The 22872-nt window shown below is 49.5% G+C and overlaps 1 protein-coding gene and 2 non-coding genes across 3 annotated transcripts in view; all 3 read left to right on the forward strand.

The window, feature by feature from the left end:
- The first annotated feature begins 175 nt into the window (after nt 1-175).
- Nucleotides 176-247, forward strand: TRNAC-GCA (transfer RNA cysteine (anticodon GCA)). The gene has a single exon. It is a non-coding gene; the product is annotated as a tRNA-Cys (tRNA).
- Nucleotides 248-962: 715 nt separating this feature from the next.
- On the forward strand, nt 963-1034 carry TRNAC-GCA (transfer RNA cysteine (anticodon GCA)). Its single transcript has one exon. It is a non-coding gene; the product is annotated as a tRNA-Cys (tRNA).
- A 1964-nt stretch (nt 1035-2998) lies between these two features.
- PLXDC1 (plexin domain containing 1) overlaps nt 2999-22872 on the forward strand; it is a 64990-nt gene continuing 45116 nt past the window's right edge. Inside the window, exons 1-2 of the mRNA XM_039873637.1 lie at nt 2999-3236; nt 11179-11357. Coding sequence (XP_039729571.1) covers nt 3161-3236; nt 11179-11357 — 255 coding nt within the window. The 5' untranslated portion in view covers nt 2999-3160. The remainder of the gene's footprint in view (nt 3237-11178; nt 11358-22872) is intronic.

Consider the following 22872-nt stretch of genomic DNA (forward strand, 5'->3'; position numbering starts at 1 on the left):
TGTGGTTTTCCTGAGGCATGATTGTGGAAGAACTCGGGAATTCTAGCTGTCCCTGCTCAGATTCTATATTTTTTCCATCAGGCTATATCCCAGCACGACTTTAAATAGAATGAAAGGTGATACTATTTCTTTATTACAAAGAAATTTATTCTAACGAGAAAAGCCGAAGCAAGTTGGGGGTATAGCTCAGTGGTAGAGCATTTGACTGCAGATCAAGAGGTCCCCGGTTCAAATCCGGGTGCCCCCTCTCCCTGCCGGATGTTTTCGTGTTTTCGTAGTCCTACCTTCCACTAATGAAAGTTCCCTTGCAGATGACAGAGAATTCGGCCTCCAGGTCCCCTAACTTTTGCAGGCTGTGAGGGTCCTGACAACCCACGCCCTCAGCTTGTACGTGTGTGTCTAATGTGGAATGAAGTGTGAGGGCAAAGACCTCTGTGTTGACCCTTATGTACAGTACGGACGGGCCCACTTCCCTAAAGGTAGGGCGGAGGCGGGCGCACTCCCGCGTCAGCACAGCCGGTGACCCCACTGCTGTTTTCAGGGAAGGAGGTTTAGTTTCTAAGGGTGGAGCTTGGGCTGTGGAAGGAAGGACCAGAGAAGCCCATGCGACCGTGTGGGAAGGAAAGAAGGGACGCTGAGCAGCAGTAAGGGGCCTCTAGCAGGGCAGGAGAAGGGACCCGCCCCCCAGCCGGGCCCGAAGGAACGCCCCTAAGTGAGGGATCGCGAAAGATCTTGAGAGCCTTCCCCTCCCACATCACTGAATTGCATTTTTCTTACACCATCAGTAGGAACCTTTAGCTCAGAGCTTCAGTAAATAAACTCTGAATTCAGATGAATAATCTCTTGAAATTAATATTCTTTTTCTGTTGTAAATCTTGAACCCCATATCCTTCTGTAAACTATTCACGGCGCCTGCGCAGAAGTAGAAGTATGAAATTACCCGTAGCTAGAAGGCCAGCAGAGGGGGTATAGCTCAGTGGTAGAGCATTTGACTGCAGATCAAGAGGTCCCCGGTTCAAATCCGGGTGCCCCCTGCTTCACGCTTTTTCAAGGCTCCAAATTCGATTTCTTGGTCAACGATTGTCTTTAAAACACTTTCTTTTTATTTCCTCAATTTTATATTGACGTTCCCTCTCTTTTGGGCAGACGAGAAGCGGTAAGAAAGTTCAAGAAAAGAATACTAGAGCAGTGGCTCTCAAAATGTCGTCCCAGGACCAGCAACGCCACCGGGGAATGTGTTAGAAATGCAGGTTCTCATCCTAGAAATACTGAGTAAGAAACTTGGGAGTGGCACCTAGAAATCTATTTATTAATAAGCTCTCCAGGTGATCCTGATGTATACTCAAATTTTAGAGGCTTACATTTTAAAAAATTTACACGTTAATTGCTTCTAATTATTTTCAAGCTGCTGTTTCAGCCTGAACCCTTGTAAGACAGACCGCGAGGCACCCCGAACGGGGGAATGTTCAGAGACCGGGGCCGGAGCTGCAATTCCTTCCTGGGACCTCTCGCCTCGACCTCCCGGAAGGTAGGGGAGAGAAGATGTGGACCTGAGGGGCCAAAGCCGAATGGGGCGGAGAGCGTCTGAACAGGTCCGGCAAAATGAGGGACACCCCGGGAAACCGCAAAATACGCGCGTTGCTGCTCATTATGTGGCCACTAGAGGACAGCAAGAAGCCGCAGCTAGAAGCGGGAGCCTATTTTATCCTATTTCGAGAGTCCGCAAAAATCAAGATTTAAATTAAAAAAGAATTTACAGATAGGCCTTGCCCTGTCCCATTGTAACGGAATAGAGAGTTTAGGACTGCAGGTGGTTGTTTCTGGGAACCTGGGTCTTGGGGAAGGAGAAACTGGGATTCTGAGAGATTAGAGTCTTAAATTCTTGTTTCATTCTCTGGTCTCAGTGCCAGGGAAGCCGCCTCTCCCGGCTCACACTCTTCCTTCTCCCGTCCCCATTCTCCTCTTGGGGAATCCCCCCAATGGCGCTCAGCGTCCATACCCTTCTCTGCGATTTTCCAGTCCCTGGGCCTCAGACCAGAAGAGGCCAGGGTGCCCCGCACCCCTCACTCTCTCCCTCCTCCTGCGCTCCAGCTCCTTGCCACAGCATGAAGTAGGTCAGGGCCGGGAAGAAGCACCTCTGAGTCCTGACCTGATTCTCTGCCGTCTATTAAATCTTCTAAACTGCAGTATTTTTATTCTGTCCTGGAAGGAAAAAAAAAATCTATTCCCAGAGCCTGTTATACGGTGGTGGCAGGTGGGGTGAACCGTCTTCTTGCTTTAGGGCTGGCTTTGAAGATTGGGTCAGGCCCTGAGCAGGCCTGGGGTCCCCAGCGAGGAGGGTGGCCTCGGTTACCTTCTCAGGTGGGGAGAGGTCCAGGCTATTTCAAAGTAGGGATGATCCAAGCTCCCTCCACCCCCAAGTCTGCTGGGCTTGGATCAAGATGGTGCTGGAAATGCGGGGTGGCAGGATGAAGCGGAGAGGAGCCATGAATTCAGGCATCTGTTGGGGAGAGGAGCTGGGGGGGTCTCTGCTGCAAGGCGAGATTCCTGGGCTGAGGGTGAACATCAGACACCTAGGAACAGCCCAGAAAGTTGAGAAGTCTGGTGGAGCTGGAGATGGGGGGAGATGGTAGAAGCCTATATGAGAAGGGGCGCTGTTCTCTTCCTGGGGTCTGGCCCCCCGAGTTTTCTCTCCGCAGCTTTCCCTAAGGGAGTGGAGGAAGGAGCTAAGGTGCGTTGTTGGGGGGCAGATGATGCTCTTCGGGGGTTCTCTAAGTCCAGGGGTTCCCCGCCCTGTCCCCCAACTCCAGCTCCCCAGACTGCTTCGGTCCCCGTCTTGGGAGCGGCTGTGGGAGCTCTCCGAAAGCTACGGGGGCGGGCGGGGAGGGCAGGGGAAAGTCGACTGGGGAGAGCTCCGGAGGCGCCGCGCACCCTGCCCCGCCCCCTCCCGGTCCCCGCTCCTGGCCGCCGCCGCTCTGCTCGCTCCCCGCCAGCTCGCGCGCTCGCCGCTCCCGCCGCCTCGCCGGGCCCCGAGCTCCGCCGCCGACTCGCCGCCCACCCCTCTGCTTGCCAGCCCCGGGGACCGTGCTGCCGAGCCAGGGCCCCCTCTCTCGCCGGGGCCGGCACAGTAGCGGCCCGGGGTCGGGTCCTGACGCCCACCATGCGGGGCGAGCTCTGGCTCCTGGTGCTGGTGCTCAGGGAGTCTGCCCGAGCGCTGAGCCCCGAGCCCGGAGCAGGTAGGACTGGCCAGAGTTGGCCGCGTGGCCCGGTGGCGGCGGGGAGGGGGGTGGGGGATGCTGGCAGAGGGTAGGCAGGCAGGCGTGGGCAAGGGCAGGTACCGACCGGCCGGTGATGTCCGGGGGCGGGGAGAGTATTGTCCGCCGGAGGCCAGGAGCCCTGTGGGCTGTGGCAGGTGGACAGGGACCCCACTTTTCTAAATACATAGGGTGCGTGAGTGAGGGTGGAAGCACCAGACAACGTCCTCCTGGAAGGACACCAGAGGGACCCCAGTAGAGGGGGCTCAGTAAGGCAGTGGTCTCTGGTCCCCTAGGGGACAGTGGGAGAGCCATTGGGACTCCTGGTCACATGGGGCGAGACTGAATTCTGATGAGATGGGAGACCTTGGGCGCCTTCTGCCTCAGCTTTGCCTCCTTTTTCCCTTCCTTGCCCCAGCCCAAGGCTGACTCTGGTTAGGTCTGAGAAGGATTGGGGCACTGGGCAGGAGAAGCCGGGGCGGGGGTGGGGGGTGGCGGCGGTGGAGACCCAGCATCTCTCCCAGAGCAAGGGCAGTGGCAGCCTGACCTGCCACCTTCCTCTCCCTCTTTGATGACTGGAGAGTGGTCCTGGGCCCAGGAAGAAGCAACTTGCTGCTCTCCTATCCTCTAGCCTCCAGAGTCCTGCTGTCGCCCCTGCTCTGCTTTGCCCTATGGCCTTTGACCTTTAGCTGCTCTGGCTCTAGATGCAAGGGAGTGGGGGGCTCCCACCTGCACACTCCTCTTCCCCTATGCCAGTTTTCCACAGCCATCTCTCCCACCTGGAGGTCCTTTCTGAGATCTACCTTGAGTCTCTCGTATTATAAAAGAACCATTTTTCAACAGGTAATTTTACATTCTCCTTTCACCTCGTACACCCAGAACTTCTTGGGGGTTGGGGAGGTGGGTAATTTGTAGTCATGCCTCTTGACAGAGAATTGGAAAGATAGAGCTCTATGCCTCACTGGCAAAGGTGTCCTTCATATGGGACAGAGCAGTGGGAGGGTGTGTCAGGGGGATGCTGTAGTTGGGCTTCTGTGTCTCAGGGGTGTGCTAGCATCAGGCACAGCATCAGTAACAGTGTTCTTGACTTGGTTCCTGTATGTAGCTGAGACAGGCCTGAGTTCCTGTTGAGAAGCAGGGAGGGGAAGTGTGCTGATGGTAGAAAGGTGGACAGAGAGCAGTGTGCTGATGGTAGAAATGTGGACAGACTGCTGGTTCCTCACCAGCAAGAGGATGCTGGTGAGGAACCAGCAGTCTTCAGGGAGACCACACAGAGTGTCCAAAGGCTTGGCTTCTAGTCCCAGCATCTCAATTGCTGTGTGACCTTGAGCAAGTTCTTTTCCTTCTCTGAGGCTATTGCCTCACTTATAAATCTTTGCTTCTTGGTGGTGGATTATGAGAAAGTTTTCTCTTTTTTATGATTGTCTTTCCTTTTTTTGAATTTGTTAGGATGTATGGGTAATTGATATATATATTAAAAAAGTCAGTATAATAAGAAAGAGCTTGGACCAGTTGATCTTTTAGGTCCTTTGCAGCCCCATCCTGGTAGGATCGTCTGAACTCAGCATGTGACTGAGTTGTTGAGGGAGAGCTTTGAATCCTTACTCGACTGGAGAAACATGAAGAGGTCTGGAGAAGGGGAGTTGGGAGGTAACAAGAATGCTCTGGGGGATGGCGGCCAGACCCAGGCCTGGCTGAGGACCGCCTCTTCAGAGTCGGGTTGAGGTACTAGAAACCTGGGTTGGCCAGGACGAGCCGGTCAGGCAGAGACTTGAATCACAGAGAGTCGGCCAGGAGAAACGGACTTTCTCTGCAGCAGGAGAGATTGGTTAGGCCTAAAAGAACTTTAGAAGACAGAGGAGGCAGCCGTTGACTCTTAGTTCAGTGCTTCTTTCTCAAAGCCAGGCTGGGTTAAATGGAGGGGCTACTTGGAGGCAGGGAGGTATCTTCAGGGGAGGACGGATGTGGGGGTGAGACATCCTGGGGAGGGCCGCTAAGGAGAGACAGCCCGGCTCTGACCGGTGATAGAGCCCTTGTGACTAGTGAAAGGGCAGCTGGGAGCTGTACCTGAAGAGGTGCGGCCATCCAGCCTCAAGGCTCTGAGTCCTCTGGGCTAGGGGGATGGGGGATGGCTCAGGAGGGAGCTGAGATCTCCTGTCCAAAGGTGGGACAAATGCGTACTTGCCAACGTAACGAGAAAGTCTCCTCAGACAGAAAGACGAAGTAGGCAACTCCATAGAATATAACAGAATTTATTACATGGTAATTTACTTACAGGAATATTGGGCGGGACCAGACAGCCAGCCAGCCTCTGCTAACAGACCCCTGTTAGAATACTTTTTGTCTAGAACTCAAGTACTAATGACTGACAGGATGAAGGGACAAAGAATACAGTAGCGCATACCTCCTGGTGGTCTTGTGGTAGATGATTGCTTATAATCAATACTACCACCACTTTGGTATTTATCTTGATTGTCATGCCACTCTAGCTGCTACTAACAAAAAAATATTTTGGCTACGTTTTAAGGAACACAGATAACCAGGAATTAGAAAGCTTTGATAGGCTTGCTAAGGACAGTGAAGTTGGTCAAAGGTAACAGCATGAAACTTAAATCCAGGACAAAGAGGTGGAGGTGGTTTTGTTCACATTTACATATATACATCTCCCCTCCCTCTTGATGGATTCTTGCTTGGTGGAGCCTTGGAACTTCATCCGTCATTAGAATGGGATCAGGAGAAAGACGAGTGTGACGCAAAGATACATTCGGGTGGAGGGAGTGACCAGGAGAGGCTGACAGACAGGAAGATAATCTTGGGGTGCACAGTGGGAGCAGGGGACCCCGAGGGTCTGTCCCAGGTAGAACCAGAGGTGTCTAGAAAGGAGAGGCAGCTAGAGGTGGCATCCTAGCCCGGGACCAGGAGACTAGGCCCAGCACCAACTCCCTGGTGGCGTTCGTCCCTTCTCCGATCTGTTGTTTTCCCTTCTGTAAAGTTGGGTTTGGATCAGTTTGTCTAGGGCCCCTTGTAGCCACACTTCTGCTTCCAGTCTCCTCTTTGCCCACTAGGGACTTCCAAACAAACTGAGACTAAAATCCAAACTTTTTAAAGCGGCCATTAGACAGCCTCTCTCCACCCTACACCCCTGCCCCCGCTCTCTCCAGGTCCATCCCTCAACACTCTCAGGCTGCCTCCCCTTGGCTTCTCCTCATCCAGGCCTCAGTCAGCTCAAGGGCCACCTCTTAAGAGACGCCCACCCTGATAACTCTGTCCAGAGTGGCAACAGCCTCCAACCCTTTTGTCTTTTTTTCATAGCACTTATCACCATCTCACAGTGTTATTCGCTGTATTATTCATTTTGTCTTTTCTAGCTGGAATCTTCATGGGCACAGGGTTTGTGTCTGCCTATTCACTGATGTCACCCCAGCAGCCAACATGGTACCCAGCACACAGCAGGGTCTCAATAAATGTGTATTGAATGAGTGAATCAGAGGTGGCCACGGACCCCAGACTCTTCCTTCGAGAGAAACTCACAGGAAGCCAAACTCCTCTCCTCTCCTTTTTAATTCAGAGCTACTTGGTGGTCCCTTCCTGCCAATTCCTGTGCCTCCCTTCCTCTCCCCAGATGAGAGTCCTCAGTGGGAACTTGCCTGTCAGCAGGAGGGGAGAGAGAGTGGTTGGGCACTTTGTAACTAGGAGGCAGGATTTCAGCTCAGGGTCTGGAATCTTTCCCAAGCCTTGCAGAGAGTTGGTCCTCGTGTGAAACCCAGGGAAGGCTGGACTCTGCTGGGTGTTTTGTGTACATCATTTTGTTAAAGACTCAAAATGACCTACCAAGTATAGGTTTTATCATCTCCATTTTACAGATAAAGAAACTGAGGCTTAGAGAGATTATACAATTTGTCCAATGTCACAGTCAGTAAGTAGCAGATTCAGGTTTCAATCTCAAGCGTGTCTGATCCCAAACCTGTGCTCTTTCACTTCTGTGATATTATAGTGAGGGTTTCTGGTGGGCTGTGCCCCAAGGGAAGGCGTCTTCTCAGCCCTGTGGATCTCAGGTTCTCAGGGTATTTAAAGATTCTTTCTCTTTCCCTCCCTCTGTCTCTCCCTCCCTCCCTCCCTTCCTTTAGTCATCCATGTCTGCTTACTGAGCATTTGCTCTGTGTCAGGCACCCAGAGCCTACAGATGCACAGGCAGCAGCAATATGTTGGAGCACATGTAGCATTTGGGGCAAGGGGGAGAGATGTCGGGATGTGCTGGAAAGAAGTGACATCTCATGAGACTTGAAGGATGAGCAAGAACTCTTCAGGAGAAGGGTTTATTTATGGAGCAGAGTGATCCTGGCTGAGAAATTGCCTGTGTGAAGCCCCGTGGCCAGAGAGAGCAAGGTCCCGGAGAAGGCTTTAAGGAGACTGGAGGAGGGAAAAGATATCTCAAATGCTGGGTAGAGGAGCTGGGCCTTCGGCTGGAGGACTGCGGCGAGTGGGACCCATGGGAGAGATGGAATTAAGCTTGTCCTCTAGATGCTTTGGCGGGCATGGGAGACTAATTGAAGGGCATTATGGGTGGAGGCCAAAGTAGCTACTGGACTGAGTGGTGGTCGTGGGGCTGGAATGGCAAGCTTGGGTGATTGGTGGGATGAGGGCGGCTTGGACCAAGCACTGAGGTGGCATGACCTGGCCTCCTGAAGTCAGCCCTGGAGCAGAGCAATGGCATGTGAAGGGGGTTGGGCCACTACCACTGGGCTGCCCCACTGAATAACAGGGGACACAGTCTCCCAGGGCAGCTCCCAGGTTCTGGCCAATGGTTCTCAGTGCAGGACCCTCCAAGAGCCCAGCCCACACGCCAGTCCTTCCCTGGGGCTGTCCCTACCTCTCAGGAAACAGCTTGAGGTTGCTGGTCACCTTTTGCCGCACTTTCTATGGTCTCAGCAGAACATGGAGCCAGCCCGCCTGAGTGTAAATCCTGCCACAGACTAGTCGTGTGAACTTGAGAGATTTCTTAACATCTTTATGCCTCATTTTCTCAATTTGTAAAATAGATCTAAAACTGGCACCTAGCTCATGGGATTATTGTGGACAGTAAATAAGTTAATGTGTTTAAAGTACTTGGAATAGTGCCAGCACAGAGTAAGTAGTCTCTAAAAGTTACCGATCACTTTCATTATTACTATTACTATTGTGACATCCCACAGGACCATATGCTCCTTGGGGCCGTGAGTGAATGAATGGATGAATGGCATATGCTCTGAAAGCTTCTTGCCCTCACTCACATGCAGAGGCTCTCCAAGGCAAAGCAGAAGGCAGAGCAGGGAGTGGCCGAGGGTTGGGTAGGTGTGTAATGTGCATGAGCACCTAAGGAGGAGGACCAGGGTCGTCGGGCAAGTCTGTGTGTGTGTGCTTGTGCACAGGCACATGGGCCCCTGCACACACACACGTGAGCAACCAGCTGTGTTGGCTCCTTCCACAGGCTGAGGGGGTGATGTCCGGTCCTAGCCAGCTGGGAGGAGGAGGGTGTCAGGGAGACAGAGTGGTGTGGGTTGGGAGGATAAGATTCAGAGGTAGGGCAGGCTCCTCTCTATCCTTTGCCCTGTCCTCCTTTGGGAACTCTGCCTCTGACCCTGGCTCTGAACTTCTCTTTATAAAGCCTTCTCATTTCTGTTTCTCGCTTGATGCTCACAGCAGCCTGTGCCATAGGCATGATTGACATCCCCATTTTAGTGATGAGGAAACTGAGGCTTAGAGAGGGAAATTGATAGGTCTAAGGTCATACAGCTTGTGGATGTAGTGTCTCCTCCCTGACCCCACTTCTGGCTGGGTGCTCTCTTCCTGCCCGCTCCCCAGGCCTTGGGCCCCATCATTTAGGTACCCTCCTGTCTCAGTGGCAGGATTGTGATGCCTGCAGATGCCCAGCATCTCTTTCCAGGCCGGCTGAGATCCTCCACTTGCTCTACACATGCTCCTTTCCTGTCCTGGCTCCTGCCCAGGCCCAAGGGCTGCTTGCAGAAGGACCTGGGGAGCTGGGCAGATCAGCCCAGCACAAACAGTTCTGTCTCCAGAAGCAGCTGTGGGCCTCACCCGAGGAGAGCAATGCAGTCCTGGCTTGGGATCTGGGCCAAGGGCAGGCTGTCTTCCTGGCACTGGACTCAGATCTATCTCAACCAGTGGGCATCTTGGGCAAGGGGTCTGGAGACCACCCTTCTCCGCATCTTCTCTAGAGCATCTGGTTGTGATTAGAGGCAGAGAAGTGAGAGGGGGCTGGCAAAGGTCCAGCAGGCATCAGCAGCCAAGAATGACTTAATTGGATAAAATGTCTAATGACAAACCAGAGTCCCACAGCAGAGTCCTGGCCCCAGCCCCAGGCCTGGTCCTGGCTCAACCTTGTCTCAACTCCTGCGCTTACTAGCTCCCAAGTTACTTCTAGTATCGTGTCCTCAATTATGCAGTGATTGAGCACGTACTGTTTGCTAGGCACCGAAGATACTCATTTACAGAAAGTGAGAGAATCCTGGGGGTACCAGAGAGACAAGCACATAGTCACACCACCAGTGGATGCTCTGGGAAAGAGAGCTACATCCAGGAGCTCTGGGGAGTGGGTGGAGACAGGCAGAGGTAGAGAAAGGCATTTGACACAGGGTGGGCCTGAAATTGATGACAATCACAGGGAATATTAGATCCACCTGATCTGTGTCCCATACACATGTGCAGAGTGGGGTGACAATTAGAGTGACAATGTAAGACACGTCTTTGGGGGCACACATCTTTCTGAAATGGAAAAGCATGGTTTCTATGTCATTTAGAACACATTTAATGACCTAGGGAGAACTGGAGAGAACATCGAGTCTAGGAATAGCTGCTACATGGCCTGTGTACCGCCACTTTCCAACCCTGTGCCCATGGCAGACATTGCTAATTGATCGTAACAGTCCTTCCTGCTAAACCCAAAGAGAGCCTCAGAATTCGCCATCAGCATGCTCCTGGCTGTTGCTAACTGATTGGAGATGGTTTTTGAGATGAAACCGATTTGCCATGCTTGGCAGTGTCTAGGCTCCTTGTTTCATGGGGAAAATGACTTGCCCAAGGTGTTGGAAGGTAGCAATGAGATTAAATCATGGCCCCCACTATAGAGACATCTACTGTCACAACCTGGGAGGAGATGGCATTTAGTGCATAGAGGCCAGGGATGCTGCTAGACACGTTACAATGCCCAGGAATAGCCCCCCACAACAAAGAATTATTCAGTCCAAAATGTCAATAGTGCCAAGGGTGAGAGACCCTGAACTAAAAGAACTCTGCTTTCTGGATTCTAGTCCCTGGAGTTCCCTGGAAGGTGAGATTATGTGCCATTTTCGGCAGACAAATAAGGAACTGGTTTGGAAGTTTCCAGAGCCATGGTTCTCATGCTGGTCTGCAGTGTTATGTTCAGGGCTTCTTAAAACCTCTGCCGGGATCATTTATGAATCCTAATATTCAGGCTACACTGTGGACCAATTACATCACAGTCTCTGGGGTAAGACCCAGACAGCAGGCATCTTTAAAGCTCTCCAGATGATTCCAGTGTAAAGCTGAGGCTGAGATTAATCACTATTTTGGAGGCAGATCTACCTGGGTTTGAAACTTATTTCCATCTTGAACTCGCCATGTGACCTTCTTTAACCTCTGTGAGCTGCTGTCTGAAATGTAGGGCGTCATCGTATCTACTGGGGAGGGCAGCGGTGAGGGCTAAAGGTGTTATATGAGCAAAGTGCGTGGAGTGGAGCTGGGTACAGTGCATGGGTCCGTGCATGCTGGTTGTTTCCTGCCTGGCAGTGTTCCCAAAGGCAATGGTGGCACGGGGTCGGGGCCTCTGCAAAGTAAGTGAACTGGTCCCACTCTGGGACCTTCACTCTGGACTCCCAGGACTCAGCTTTCTGTCCCCTTCTCCCAGGTCAGGATGCAGGCCAAGGCTCTGGATGGGCCACCAAGAGGACCATTCAGGGTTGGAACCGGAGAGCCCGAGAGAGCCCCGGGCAGGTGATGGAGGCGGACAGGACCCAGCTGAGCGAGGACCAAGGTGGGGGCACCTTGGCGATTGACACACTGCCGGATAACGGGACCAGGGTGGTGGTGAGTGATGTAGGAGCATGGATGGGGAGAGAAGTGCTGGGGCGGGGTGCCCAGGTGCCCCATGTATGCACGTATCACCTACCTTTGGGGCTGGCCCGGAGGTCAGTGTGGAGAGAGAGGTCTGGAGGGGATGGAAGCAGGCCCCAACCTGGGTCATCAAACCTTGGCATCCCAGAGCTTCATAGGTTGCCCATCTCCTCGTGGACCCAGAGAGGTAAAGTGATTTGCTCAAAGATGCACAGCATGTCCATAAGATTCCTGACACTGAATTCTTTCACTGCTTAGGGCCTCCGCTAAAAGCTGAATGAAGGTGACATTCTTAGTCACATCCAGCTGCTAGCTCTGGCCCCTCCCCCCACCTCGTTTCTGTGCCACCTACATTCTGTGTGGCCCCAAAAGGTTTATGGCTGCAGAGGCTTAGGCTGCACAGCCTCATGGCAAGGCACTCTGAATAGAGGAAGCAATTAGAGTGAAGTCCTAGGAGAGACCCTCCTCTGCTTGGGGCAGCACTGGGGCGGGTGGTGCAGGGAAGTGAAGGGGATCAAGGTGGAGAAGAAGTGCTGTCCTCGCAGTGTCTGGCCCTGCTCTCCCGCTGACTTCCTGGGAGGCTGATGGGGCCTCTGCATGTGTGTAGGTGAATCTATAATCATGAGCGCATGCCAGCGAGCGTGTGTTTGCACACTGTCTGAGGGTTGGGTGTATTAGGTATGTCTGCCTGTGTGCCTGTCACCGTGGGCTGTTTGTGAGTGTCTGTGATAAGTGTGCGTGTGTGAGAGAGACCGTGTGAATGTGAGTGTATCTGTGGCTCTGTTTGTACACGCCTATGGTTGACAGTGAAGAGGGTGGATTCTCGAGATGCAGAAAAACTATGAAACAAGAAGAAACAAGAGGATGTGCTTCTTGGTATATATATTTTTTATTTTATGTTTTAATAATGATTTTTTTTAACTCAGAAAGAAATGCATGCAGGTAGCCAAAAAAGTCAAATAATGCTAAAATTAGAACACAAAATCTAGCAGTCCCAGCTGGCCAGGCTCCTCTGGACTCTTGCTCAGAGGCACGTGTTTCTGTTGGCGGTTACTTCCACATTTCTAAGTAATTTGCTTATACTACTGCCTCTTGATTAATCCATTTAGACATTATCTGTTGACTGCCCATTTTATAGATGAAGATTCGTCTTTTATATACTCTCCTGAGTGTCGTTTTACTCTCTCAATATTTTTGTTACATTCACATGCTCTGTTTATATCGTGTAAATACTGTTCACCATTAAGCCAAGCAGGGCGATAGCACTGTTTGCTTTCTTATATAATTTTTATTTTTCCTGGATCCTTGCCCCCCACCACCACTTGCTTAGTCTTTTGTACTTACTACAGTTATATATTCTTACACATCCATTGGCCTCGTTAAAAAAAGAGACAATAACAGACCTAAAATGGAGTCATTTGTTCTAAGTCCGTGGCACGAAATACCTAACTTAGCTGCAGTTTCCACCTTTCCCAGGAGTGGAACCTTAAAGCAGTCAATCTGGAATTACCTCGTCAGCACTAGTGAGGTAACCTGCCTGAAAGACCCGTGTCATCCCCTGAAAGAAGGTGACCTTGCCACAATCTACTCTTTGCTAGAAGTTTCTCTCTATCTGCTAGATGGGATGCTCCCCAATTCATGGATCCTTCAACAGAGTCAATAAGATCTTGATCAATTTACTCAGTTGAATTTTGTGGTTTAACAGCCTCAAATATAATTTTCAGTGTAGTCAAACCCGTCAGTTCTTCCCGCCCCACCGTCCTGGAAACCTCTCCCGCTGTCCTGCTCCAGCCTGGACTGGCTGCTCGCCCGCCTGCTTCGCGGCCATCCTGGGACCTCCTTCTCCTTCATCACTGGGACCCCTTGTTTCTCTCCTGCGTTGGGCATCCTGTTCTCTTGACCTTGTGTCTTCTCTTTCCTGCTTCTCCCCCTTGTTTGTTTAACTTCCTGAGAAAGGTCACACAGGAGAAAAAAGTCTTTTGAGAGCTTGCATGTCTGAAAATGCCTTTATTCTACCCTCATACTTGATCGATGGTTTGGCTGAATATAGAATTCTAGATTAAAAATAATTTTCCTGCAGAAGTTTGCAGGCACCTACCTCATCATTGTCTTCTGGCTTCTGATGTCACTGTTGAGAGGTTTGATGTCGTGCTTATGCCCCATCTTTGTATATGCCTATTCCCCCCCACCTCTGAAAGCTTTTGGGGTGTTTCTTGTCACCTCCGAGATGAGGGCCATGCTCTGGCTCCTCTCTTACCATGCTGGACATTCGATGGATGGTTTCAACCTAGAGACTTGTAGTCCGGAAAGTTTTCCTGTTTCAGTTCTTTGATAATCTTTTCTTTATCATATTCTCTTCTTTCTACAGTTCTCTTGATTTGATGTTCATCTCTGGGAGTGATCCTCGAACTTTCTTCTCTCTTCCATTGTCCGTCCTCACCTTTCACATTTTTTGTTCTTTATTTGTTAGTTTGCTTATTATTGTTCCACTTTCTGGGAGATTTCTTCAGCCTTATTTTCTTAATGTTATTGATTTTTTTTCTCCTATCTATTTTTAATTTTTATTTTCTGATTATTTCTTTGTTTAAAGTCCCGTGCTTGTGTCATAGATGTAATATCTTCTCTCTAAAGATATTAAAATTTTAAAATATTTTTTCTTGCTTTCTTCTCTCTTTCTCTTTCTTTCTTTCTTTCTTTCTTTCTTTCTTTCTTTCTTTCTTTCTTTCTTTCTTTCTTCCTTCCTTCCTTCCTTCCTTCCTTCCTTCCTTCCTTCCTTCCTTCCTTCCTTCCCTTCCTTCCTTCCTTCCTTCCTTCCTTCCTTCCCTTCCTTTTCCTTTCTCTCTCTCTCTCTCTCCCTCCCTCCTCCCCCTTGCTTCCTTTCTTTTACTGGGGGATTGTTTAATGCAGGGACAGTTTACACAGGAGTGGGCAGGGTGAAGGAAGACAGCGAGGGATGGTGAAGCACTTTAGGAATAGCGACAGCATGGAGCAGCTAAGACAGCTACACTTGAGCTGTTCTGTAGGGTGGTTCCCCAAACCAGCAAGAGCTGTCACTGCCTCTTTGAGCGGGGCTGCTAGACAAGAGCTGTAGCAACAGAGGTGAGAGAGGGGCCAGTGACAGCCCGCAGCCTGGTAGGGAGGGAGCACGGTAATAAATGCTCTGAACTCTCCTCCTTTTTTCATAATTTCTATGATGGAATTTTCCTTTTACCTCATGCTCTGACATGGCTTAACAGCATTACTGATCCTGTCTTTATTTCAAATTTTGATATTTTATTCATCATGGATTTTTCTGCATTTTGATTTTTAAAAGTATGGCATTCAAATAGTCTCTATCTTGGTGACCAAGTTTCTTGGTGCCATCTTAAATGTTGTACCTGAGGTCAGTGCCTCACTTGCCTCACCCTAATCTTGGCCATGAGGTAGAACCCCATCTCACACTCACACGGCCCCACTAGCTTCCCATTCTGCTCTGTCTTCTTCATCCTGCAGAACCAAAGAGCTATAGTGGGATGATGGAGTAGAAGGTCATGGCAGGAGAGGTTGCTGAGTAAAGGGACACCTGGAAGCTCACCCTTTCCTATCTCTAGCTTTGTTGGGCCATTGGTTAAAGAACTGATTCTTGCTTTGGGCCAGACACCATGCCCAGAGGGCCGCGTCCCAGTCTGTGCAGAGAAGACTTTGCAGAAGAGAGCCACAGAGACTTCTGGAAGCAATTGTCTGTGGGCGTTCAGGAAGGGCAATGGGATCATTAAGAGCCAGCATGGATTCAATAACCCCAGAGCTTAAAAAACCACACAAATTCTTGGGCTCCACCCTGGACTGACTGGTTCAGAAACACTGGAGATGGAGCCTGGGAACTTGTTTCTTTAAAAGCTGCCCCCTGCGATTCTGATGGTCATCTAGGTGTGGGAACCTCTGACATGTAACTTTTCAAACCAATTTCAAAATCGGTTGAGATTGATCACCAGAACGTGAGACTTTCTCAGGCACCACATGGCTGTACTTGATTACAAGACTTCCTCCACCCTGGGGCTTTCTGGCTCCCTCAGCAGCCACACATCAAGAGGCTATTTGGAGGAGCAAGGCCACCCTGACAGGAGGGTAACTGTTGCAGGGGCTGCATACAGCTTTGCGCAGAAGTTAGGAGGCTCAGACTTCCAGATCAGACGTCTACCTTAGCTGGAAGAGAGTTCAGATGTCAGGTCAGGAACCGGAAGACCTCCTCGGCAGGCTGAATGATAGTTGGCCTCCCACCAGATGAAACTACCAGGATAAATATGAATCTTGGCACTTAAGTTTAAAATAAGTGGGAGAGATGGGGCTTAGCGGCCGTTCAGGAGGAAAAGACCTGGGGCTCCTCATTGCCTGTGGGCTGGGGATGAGTCAGGAGTGAGACGTGCTGCCAAGGAGAGAGGTGGCAAAGCCCGCTGTGTTAATGGAAACCCACGGATACCCTGGGACCAGGGCTGAGACTCGGGATCCTGCAGGGTATTTCTCCGCCTGACCAGAGGCGAGGGGCTTATGCCTCTCTTTTATTATTGATTGATTGATTGATTGATTGGTATTATTTTATATTAGTTTCTGATGTACAGCATAATGGTTAGACATTTATATAATTTACAATGTGATCCCTCAATTAGTGTAGTACCCGGCACTATATAGTTATTATAATATTATTGATTGTATTCCCTGTGCTGTATTTTATATCCCCATGACTATTTTGTAACTACCAATTTGTACTTCGTAATCCCTTCACCTTTTTCACCCAGCCCCCCAATCTCCTCTCATTTAGCAATCACCAGGTTGCTCCCGTCTAGCAATCACTGGTATCTATGAGTCTGTTTTTGTTTTGTTTGTTTATTTTGTTCTTGAAATTCCACATATAAGTGAAATCATATGGTATTTGTCTTTCTCTGTCTGACTTATTTCACTTAGCATAACACCCTCTAGGTCAATTCATGTTGTTGCAAATGGTAAGATTTCACCTTTTTTTTTATGGCTGAGTAATAGTCCATTGTATATATGTACCGCCAATTCTTTATCCAATCAACAGTGCAGATTTCCTTGTGCCTCCATTTTAGGTGGTTATCTAGAAACCAACGTAGTCCAGAATGGTTGGAGGAGTTTGGGGTAGTTAGCGTGGCATAGAGAAGGCTCTAGATATGCCTGTTTTCTAATAGCCACTGGGCTGCGACTGGGGCAGAGGAAATAGATGATTTTTCTTCATAGCACTTATCCCTTCCTGTACTGAATTCTCTATTTATTTGTTTATATTGCCTGTCCTCCCTCTGGAACGAAGCACCATGAAACCCGAGACTTTTATCACTCTGTCACCAGTGCCTGGCACATGGTGGGAGCGCCTCCTTTAAAGGAACAAAGGAAGTAAGGATTTTTTTTCATCCCCAGAGGCCTCGAAAGAGGGAAGAGAAGAGGTTGTGCCTGGGGTAGGTCGTTGGATTCAGTGGCCTCTAAGGACCCCAACTCTACTGACTTCTGGTTCCCACACACATAAGAGAATGTCGGTGCTCACACACACATGCGTGCACACCCATGACCTGGGTGGTCTCGTGCCTAAATCTTCAGAGTGGCCTGTGCTTCCTTCCTTACCTTACCTTGAACCCAGTAGGTCTTGCACTGAGCAGTGGTCAACGAGAGACACTGATGATCACCCCCTTTCAACACAGCCAGACCTCCACCCCACCCCACCCCAACCCGGGCAGTGTGCCACCCTGACCTGGACCGTGGGCAGCCTCAGCCCCTGTAGGAGCCCAGAGAAGGGACACAGAGATGCCTGCTTCTCCTACGTCTCTGGTCAGCATTTCTGAGAGCTGGGGTTACTTTGGCCGAAAGAAACCCCATCTAGACAATAGCTTAGCCGCAAAGGGCTGGGCAAGAGAGAGGTGATAGGAAGTGGACATTTTAGTAAGTTTCGCTTGGTCTGTTTCAGAAAGTTTTCTTCGGTCTCAACAGGAAATCATTTCTACACTTTATCCATGTCACAGCCTGGTCCGTGCCTGTGTTCTGGGGCCAGATCAAGGGGCCTGGCAATGGGCTTTTGTTCTCTTTGTCCCCACAAACCCACCTCAGTGCCCCTTCATCTTCCTCCGTTGTTCCTCAGTACACCCTTCTGGCCCTGGCTTCCATTCTGGCTCAGTCCCTCTGGCCCAGCTCGCTCGACTCAGCCCTTCTCCCCAGCCTCCATCCCAGGCCTTCTCTGGCCCAGTCCTCTCTGATCATCTTCCCTTCTCACCCCTTCTGGCCCCTTCTTCCCAGCTCCTCTGCCCAGACCCCTGCCTAGACCTCCTATCTATCCCTCTTGCCCATTCCCTCTGCCTGACACCCCTGCCTGGCCACCTCGCCACAATGCTGCTTTTTCCAACTCAGATCCTCTTGCTTTACGCCTCGAGGCATCCAGCCTGCACTCCCAGGGTGAGCTGGCAGCTCCAAGGCCCCTGGTCAGAGCCATCTCCTCGGAGTTTATTCTCACGCCCACTCTAAAACCACAACCCAATGGGAATAGGACTCTTGTCTGGACTCAAACTTTCCAGAGTTTTCCACCAAGACCAATCCTGAGGCCCTGGAACACTGAGAATTTTTTGGAGGGGGTGGGGTGTGGGTTGGGAGAAGCCATAATGCTAAATCAGAGAGCCTAGGATGTGCCACAGTTTCTTCTCTGAGTGGCTGGAAGCGGGAGGCTTTGGACAAAGCTTTTCTTCCAGCCTGGGGATTTCCAAATCCTAGTCCAAGGATTTCTTGGTTTGTAGTTCAGGTCTGGAGCCAGGGCTTGGGAGGAACCAAGTTTAAGAACATTCAGATTTGGAGGCTCCCCTGTAATAGAATAGGTTCACTCCGTAGGAGAAAAGAGTCCCTACAGCCGCCCTAGTCTTCCCCAGCTCAGCTTTCCCGAAGTCCTCTCCTCTCTGGCCCAAGCAGAACTTCCCAGCTCGTGCATCACCATGGCAGGCCCAGGGACCCTGCATCGGGGCAGGCACCATGTCATCCAAAATGTTTGAGCAGTGAGAGGGACAAATGAGTGCAATCCCTGCCTGGTTTCCACAACCTCCCAAAGGAGGCAGTTCCCAAAAGGAGACCTCCAGAAGGCCCCCTCCTCAGATCTAAGGGCCTATGGGAGACAAGACAGATAGACTCATAGCACAGACACATGAAGAGCAAGCAGTGCTCACTGAAGAACCCCACCATGCCAGCACACTCGGGAGGGGACAAGGTGAGGAGGCCGTACGGGAAGACCTCTAGGAGCAGAGTGTGAGGTGGTAGGAGAGGCAAATTGTGAGCCTAATTTTGAAGAGAGAGAAAGGTAGATTTTGTCAGAAGAAAGAGTGTCTAGGGAGGTGGGACTTGGAGTCCAGATGTCCAGTCTCCAGCACTGTGGAAAGAGTCTGACAGTCCCGGCCCCCAATCTTGGCCCTGTCATGTACCAGCTGTATGACCTTGGGCTGGATGCCTAACCCCTCAGTTAATGCACCTGACATGGCAAGCTTCTGCAAGCCCCCACTAGCTTCAAATTTCCCAGATGAGGTGGTAAATAGCGATCTCACAGGGTTGAGATTTAAGAGCAAAATCGGGGGCACTTGGTGAGTTCCCAGTTCCCATTGTCTCTCCTGCCCCAGTGGTGCCTCTGCTGGGCGCTCAGCCCCAGGAGGTCTGTCTCCTGTATAGGTCCCTTTTGTTGACCCTTTCCCTTGGGAATATTGGTTGGTTTTTCTTTTCTTTTCTTTTCTCTTCTCTTTTTTCTTTCTCTTTCTTTCTTTCTTTCTTTCTTTCTTTTCTTTCTTTCTTTCTTTCTTTCTTTCTTTCTTTCTTTCTTTCTTTCTTTCTTTCTTTCTTTCTTTCTTTCTTTCTTTCTTTTCTTTCTTGTCTCTCTCTCTCTCTCTCTATTTCTTTCCTTCCTTTTTTCCTGTCTGTCTTTCTGTCTTTCTTGTTGAAGCGAGGGTCACATAACATAAAAATACCCATTTTAAGGTGAAGTGTATTGAACATATTCACAATGTTGGGCAAACGTCACCTCTGTCTAGTTCCAAAACATTTTCATCACCCCGCTGTATCCCTTAAACAATTGCTCCCTGTTTTCCTTTCCCTTTGGCCCCTGGCAATGACCAATCTGTGTTCTGGTTTCTATGTTCTTATTCTACCTATTCTGGATGTTTCCATATATAAATTAAATCATACAAAATGTGACCTTTTGTGTTTGGCTTCTTTCGCCTAGTGTTTTGTTTTTAGGGCTCATCCATTTTATGGCCGAATAATACTCTATCGTATAGATATATCATAATTTGTTTATCTATTCATTTTTTGATAGACATTTGGGCAGTATCCACCTTTTGGCTCTTGTGAATAGTGCGGCTATGAACACGTGTACATGTTGTTTGAATACCTGTTTTCAACTATTTGGGGTATATACTTAGAAGTGGAATTGCCAGGTCACGTGGTAATTCTATCTTTAACTTTCTGAGGACATGCCAAACTGTTTCCCGCAGCAGTGGAACCATTTTACACGCCCCCGGTCGTGTACAAGGGTTCTGATTTCTCTACATCTTTGCTAGCACTCGTTATTTTTCGCTTTTTGTTAACTTACAGCATCTAGTGGGTGTGAGATCGCATCTCATTATGGTTTTGCTTTGTGTTTCCCTAATAACTTAGGACATCGAGCATTTTTTCATGTCCTTGTTGGCCATTTGTATATCTTCTCTGGAGAAATGTCTAAGTCCTTTGCCCATTTTTAAATTGGGTTGTTTGTCTTTTCGTTTTGAACAAATTTCTTGATCCGTCTGAGCCCATTTCTTTATTGTCAAATGGGGATGCTATTGTTGAAGTATAACTGCAAAGGTGTTCTGTAGGAATCTACATAAAGAGCCTGGCATGGCGGTGGCGGGGCGTGGATGATAAACATTAGCTGACTCTGAATTAGGTCTGGTCTAGGGTGACTAACCATCTCGGTTTTCCTAGAATGGTCCTAGTTCTAGCATGAAATGTTCAGCATCCTGAGAAATTAGGACAGTTAGCCACCCTACCCCAGATATGATAGACAGTATATATCCCTGCCACATTATCATTCTAAACCTCAGTTTCGTCATCTGTAAGTTGGAACTGAGAACGCTTCACAGAGTTGCTATAAAATCGATTGAGTCAATTGGTTAAGAAGGTTAACTAGAAAGGTCTGAGGGAAAAAAGGGTAGTATTCCCCGCAACCCGGATCTTACCTGGGAGTACAAAAATAGGATCTCAGCAGCAAGAGAGGATTTCCTGGCCTTGAAGTCTTAGATGCTGTTCTTCATATCCTCACTACTCCTCGGAGTTTGAGGGGGAACCAGCAGCACTGGTAGTGCCTGGGAGCTTGTTACAAAGGCGGAGTTTAGGCTCCTCAGACCTGCAATATCAGATTCTGATTCCAAGTGACTCGTATGCACATTAAAGTGTGAGCAGCACTGCTTTATACCAAAGCCTTTGGAGCAGGGGAAATAATGAAGGACATGGAAATGTATCAATAAATTCATCACAGCGGTATTTGTGAGAACATAAGAATTGGCAGCTACTAAATGGCCAATAATAGGGAAACAGTTAAAAAAAATTGTGGGTTTTCTTCTGAGTAGAGACCCATGAAGCCATTACAAATGATGGTTAAAAGACCATGTTGAACATCAAAACTGCTTTAGATATCATGAAACGTGAGTGAAGCAGTCCATACAACTGGATGATCAGCAGGATGATAACCATGTGAAATTATATGCATATGAAAAAGACTAGAAGGAAATATGCCAGATAGGACCAAATGGGGGATGGGAAGGCCTGTTTTTGTTTTTGTTTTTCCTTTTTGTCCTAATTCTCTAGGTTATTTATGCTATCAAAATCTCTGGTTGGCTGATGCTCTTTTGGAAGCCCACATGTTGAATCAGTGCCAGGACGAGACAATTCTTCCATTTCCATGAAGTGTTGAGGAGCATGAAGAAATGCTTTGTCTAGAAAGAGGATGTCTATACATCCTCTTTCCAAGCCTGGTCCAACTCCCTCTTCTGGGGCCTTCTTAGGTCAGCCTCACCCACCCTGACACCTCTTTACCCCAGGCCCTCAGTGCCAATGTAAGTATTATTTTGTCTAGCCTGGGTCCTTCCTTTTCTGGGTTAGACCTGTTTTCTGCATTTCTGTGATGACAAGTGTTCTGTGTGGGTTTGTTTCAATCTGAGGCTCAGATACTTCCAGAGGGCAGATGAAGGTTATTGTGTGAGTACATGAGCAAAGGGGAAATAATAACAGATAACGTTAAAAGAGCCCTTCCTGAGTGCCAGCCCCATTCTGTGGCCTTGCATTTAATTCTCCTAACGACCCCAGGAGGCAGGTATTTCTAATACTATCCTGAAACAGAGAGGTGAAGTGCTTACCCAAGGTTGCACAGCTAGTGAGTGGCAGAGCCAGGACAAGAACTTAGGTCTTTCTGCCTTTGGAGTCTGAGCATTTAACTACTGTCACCTTGTGGGCAAAAATGAGTTCTATGTTGGTCCGGATAGAGGGTGCTTCTAAACTATCGTGCAAAAGAATCCCCTGGGGAGCTTGTTGACATGCAATTTTGATCCAGCAGGTTTGATGTTAGGCCCAGAATTCTGCATTTCTAATAAGCTCCCAAGTGACACAGTTGCTGCCATCCCTGGGGCACACTCTGAGTAGCAAAGATCTAGAAAACATTCCTGTTGGTCTTGTAAGGCATCATGGAATGGCGGAGGCAGCGGATGGATGCTCCCACACCCATAATCCCGTCAGTACCTCTCGGGTTGGACCCAGCTGCCTGGAGCGCCATCCTGACATACTGGGCTGGCCAGGCCTCTCTAGCAGGCCCTGCAGGGTGCCCCTGGTTGCCAGCCTGGCGTTTCCACCTGCCAGTTGGCTGGCAGGTGATGGGCCGATGGTGACAGCTTAGCCAGAGTTCCTGTCCAGAAATGTCTTGAGCTCAGCCAAAGTAAATGCTGCCCTGCTGTCAGAAATGAAGTGCAGGCAGGCTCTGGGCTTGAATAATTGAGGCAGAAGAGACACTGTAACAGCACACATTAAGGATGGAGCCGGGGATGGCTTTGAGGAGGCAGCCTCCACCATCAAGATCTTTTCCTGGAAAGGTCCAATAAAATCAGCATCATAGCTCCCACTTATCAAACACCAACTGTGGACCAGGCACTGGGCTAAGAGCTTTCCATTGATAGGTTTTTGTCTAATCCTTTCACGAACTCTGCAAGAAAAGTTACTGTTGAAACAGACACCCGGAGAGGGGAGTAATGCTTGGCGCCAGCTCTGATATAGTGGAGCCAGTTTTTAAACTTGGGTCTGTCTGGTGCCACTGCCCTGCACTTGATTCTAGAGTGGTGGTTTTCCAATTGCACTCCATGGAACCTTACGGGTTCCCACAGGTGCTTCCCAGGCTGCTGTGGGGTGGAGGGTGTGAAGAAGGGAGTAGCACAGCAGGCTGGGCTTCAGGCCCTTCTTT

This window comes from Pteropus medius, unplaced genomic scaffold (genome assembly GCF_902729225.1).
Source record: "Pteropus medius unplaced genomic scaffold, Ma_sr-lr_union100, whole genome shotgun sequence".
Classification (NCBI taxonomy): Eukaryota; Metazoa; Chordata; class Mammalia; order Chiroptera; family Pteropodidae; genus Pteropus; species Pteropus medius.